The sequence below is a fragment of the Triticum aestivum genome, chromosome 3A (assembly GCF_018294505.1).
Source record: "Triticum aestivum cultivar Chinese Spring chromosome 3A, IWGSC CS RefSeq v2.1, whole genome shotgun sequence".
Classification (NCBI taxonomy): Eukaryota; Viridiplantae; Streptophyta; class Magnoliopsida; order Poales; family Poaceae; genus Triticum; species Triticum aestivum.
Window position 1 is genome coordinate 608,443,172 of NC_057800.1, and position 3,714 is coordinate 608,446,885.

Below are 3,714 nucleotides of genomic sequence, written 5' to 3' on the forward strand. Positions count from 1 at the left end.
GACCCAGTTGGTTCTGCCTTTTGTGTTCGTTCGAGTTCAGGAAGATCTCATCGGGCCTTTATAGGGCCGGCTGATCCTAGGATCAGAATAGTGATGTCCTATATATGAGACAGCACGATTCTAATCCCAAGATTAGAATAGTTATTTGGATCACGATCATCGTATATAGGACCCGATGGACTAGTTCCGGAACTCCCCAGCCCGTGTAGAAAAAAAAACACTCCCCGTCCACCACCTCCCTCGATCCCCAACCTTTCCCCGATCTCTCTACTGTGAGGCGCCAGCGCCGTGCATCTCTCCCCACTCCTCGATCTCCTAGCACCGCCGCTCCCCACTTCCCTACCTCCCGGCGCCGCCGTGCCCACTTCCCCTGCCTCCTGGTGCCGCCGCTCCCCTCCACCCCGCTTCCCCTACCTCCAAGCGCCACTGCCCCAACCTCCGGCGTGCAACCAGGCTGCCTTCCGCTGCCGCCCCTTGCTCCGGCGTGCCTCCCATCGCCCTGGCTCCGGCACGCCTCCCACCGCCGCACCCCCGGCCCTGGTGCGCCTCCAGCCGTCGCCTTCTCTCCAACACCTGTGGCCACCGGGACCAGCGACGGCACAACCAGCTACAGATCCAGTGGGATTCGCCCCCACTCCTGTCCATAGTTGGGTGGCTCGCGGCAAAACAGGGCCCCCGCGCCAAAAAACGCAGTGTCCACTCCTATGAAAATGCTCCTCCAATATCTTCAGGCGGTGAGTGTTCTTCATGTTCTGCACTTCTGCCCAGCTTCTTCTGAACTTCTGTTTGTTTCATACGTAGTGAATTTGTCCTGAAAATTAGACTATCCATATATTCCTAAAGCTCAGTAAATAGTTAGTCTAGAAACTGGTACTGCTGTTAGTTACTTTTACATGATTCTTAGATGGTTGGTTAGCCTAAATCAGTAGGCACCAAGCACAAAAACTATGAACCTGAAACTCTGCACACTGCTCTAGCAGACAACAAGAGATGCTCTAACTGAAAATCTGAAACTCAATTGTGTCGCGAGTGCCTAACCATGTTCGTCGATGCAGCTCTGATCACAAACTCTTTATTTCGCCTTGTGAAATCGATGCAGGTGTGGGCATCCGGTCGCAGAGAGATGTGTGGAGTGCTGCATTCCGCTCGTTGTTGACCCCGTGGCCGCAAAGGGCCGAGATTATTGTCGTGTGTGGACTGCAGCGACGACCGGATCCGACCTTCACCAGCATCACCATTCTTCCTTCTCCTGTTCACCAACGTGCACCGCCCGTCATGGGTTAAGACACTACTCGGACACTTTGAGGTGCCATCGATGGATGTCGTGTCAAAAAGATTCGCTCTCTTCGGCTTTATTGCTGGGTGGAGCATTGCAACCACTGCTGAGACTGAGACCGGACCTACCTTCCAGGTATATATGCTTGTAATGATTCTCCCAACCGATTCAGCAATCCCTTTTTCCTAAGCATTGAACCTGTTAGACATTACTTACAGCCTAAGACTTGTTTATTTCTCTTGCGCAACCATTAGGCAGAAAATATACCTATAAGATAGATTAAGCCTACAATGCAGTGGTAGATCTCGCTGGTTCTAACAATCTTTTTAACATTGATGATTTTGTGTTGCAGCTTGCACTGGCAGTCGTCTCATGCATATACTTTCTAGACGACAAGATGAAAAACCTTAGCAGGGCGTCTACTACAGGGTTAGTTAGCACCTGCATAGCAACATACATACGAGTACTCCCTTGGTCGTTATTAGTCGCACACATATAGGTTGTTTAATCCTCCTCTGTACTTGCAGGCTTGGACTCTTTGCGAGCGGCTGGGTAGTAGGTTTGCTGGTAGTCCCAGTGATCCCGACATTTATTTTGTCGCGTACTTGGTGTCTGGAGCTCCTTACTTCGCTAGTCGCTTATGTATTTTTATTCTTGGGTTGCATCCACAGGGATCAGACTAAATTTTTGCCTTGTGAGGTTTCTGAATGAACAGGTTTCACTAAATAAAATAGAAGAGTAATTATGATTATTTGTTCCAGACTGCAACCAAGCTAACTAGCTGCCCTTGTTTTTCAGTATGCATAGATTGTTTAAAGAGGAACTTACTTCACTTTTAGTATGATCGGGTTTCAGAAGTAAGCTAAAACAATATGGTTTGCAGCAGGTTCAGGCAGTTCTTTTGTTTCAAGATCAAGATTACTTTCAAACTACAACCATCGTCTACTATTTTGTTGTCCTTTCCATTTCCCCTTGAGTAGCATCGTCTGTTGTTTCTTTCACCAGCATCGTCTGTTGTTTCTTTCACCTGCAGGGTGGCTTGCGTCGGCCGCCGAAGCCCGCCGAGGTGATGCCCTACTTCTGCCTGCGTCTCCCCGCACCCCTCCTACACACCACAAAGGGCGATGGAGAGATCAGATTGTTGTTGTCGCTGTTCTTCTACTACATATTCAGTTCAGAAAAGTTCAGCTTCGCACAGGATGGAAGTTCAACTGCTGGGGGCACTAGCAACAGCGGTGTTTCGCTTGATTGTAGTTTCTGCGTTTTTGCTACTGCCAGCAAATGAGAAGAACGGCCAGCACCAAACTACTACTGCTACTGCTTGTGTTTGCTTGCATAGTTAATTTGGGCGTTACCAGGAAGAAGATAAAGCCAAAAAAATATGGAGTGAAAGAGATAAACGAGTAGTGTGCCTACGTGGTGTGGATAAGAAACGTGTGTTGTGTGAGAGGATAAGGAATGTGTGCGACTATTTAGTGATAAAAATAACTTGTGGTTCAAAGAAAAAGCAAACGTTCTATTTACCTAGTGCTCACGGTCAGCTATAAAGCTTGTATTTTTTTTAACTCTGATTCACACTCGAACTTTATAAAAGAATTGGAAATTATTTTGTATAATGTCATTACTTACTCTAATGTTTTCACTACTTAAAGTACAATGAACGAGAATGGTTAAGGTTCAAAATACGAAATACTTGACAACAAAAGAAGAAAAATAACATTCAAAAAAGTCAAATCTTGAATGAAAAAAATAAAGCAGATTTCATTCAGTCTCTCACATAAAAACACATGGGAAAAAACTTATAAACTTGAAACATAAATCATGTAGGGACAGAAATGAACTTTTTCTCCACATGTTCATGTTTCAGAAATTTCTAAGTTCACATGTGCCAAATACAGAAGAAATTCATCAAATAAAAAGGGACTACACATATAAAGAAATAGATTTTCCCTATTTCTAAAAAATAAAACCAAGAAGGTCAAAATAAAATAATAGAGCAGTTTGATGCACATTAAAAATTTGGAATTTTCTCGTTTCTAGAAAATAACCAAAGCTTTTAAAAGTTAGATTTTCCTCGTTTCTAAAAAATAAGAGAGAAGGCCAACTCAAAATAACAGACCAACTCAAAAAAAGTTTATAAAATGGATTTATAAAAAACTAAAAAAATGAAAGAACCGAGAAGGTCAAAAAACGTCAAAGTTCAAATTTGAAACCCCTAGAAGTTCAATTTGAAACAACCGAGAAGGTAAAAAAAACCTAGAAGTTCAAAGGTAAAAACCTAGAAAATTGTTTGCTTATTTAAAACCATATTTTTCTCTAAGAAGTTCAAAGTAAAATAAGAGAGAAGTTTAAAGGTTAAAAAAACTTAGATGTTTTCTCATTACTAAATAATAAGATGAAGAGGTTGAAATTAAAAAAGGAATTAAAGAATCGACCAT

General features: G+C 43.3%; 1 protein-coding gene across 6 annotated transcripts; it reads left to right on the forward strand.

The window, feature by feature from the left end:
- Positions 1-208: 208 nt before the first annotated feature.
- LOC123062552 (protein CHAPERONE-LIKE PROTEIN OF POR1, chloroplastic) lies at positions 209-2,803 on the forward strand. Of its 6 annotated transcripts, none has more exons than XR_006429766.1 (6): positions 209-734; positions 1,100-1,411; positions 1,629-1,705; positions 1,804-1,991; positions 2,075-2,162; positions 2,310-2,803. XR_006429766.1 is itself a non-coding variant. In XM_044486109.1 (5 exons), the coding sequence occupies exons 2-5, from the start codon at positions 1,316-1,318 to the stop codon at positions 2,113-2,115; spliced, it is 381 nt and encodes a 126-aa protein (XP_044342044.1). In that variant the 5' UTR covers positions 209-734; positions 1,100-1,315; the 3' UTR covers positions 2,116-2,803. The 6 variants fall into 6 exon arrangements, 2 of the variants coding, with proteins under 2 accessions (XP_044342044.1, XP_044342043.1); XR_006429767.1 differs by having other exon boundaries at positions 1,804-1,970; XR_006429764.1 differs by having other exon boundaries at positions 1,804-2,162.
- The last annotated feature ends 911 nt before the right edge of the window (positions 2,804-3,714 follow it).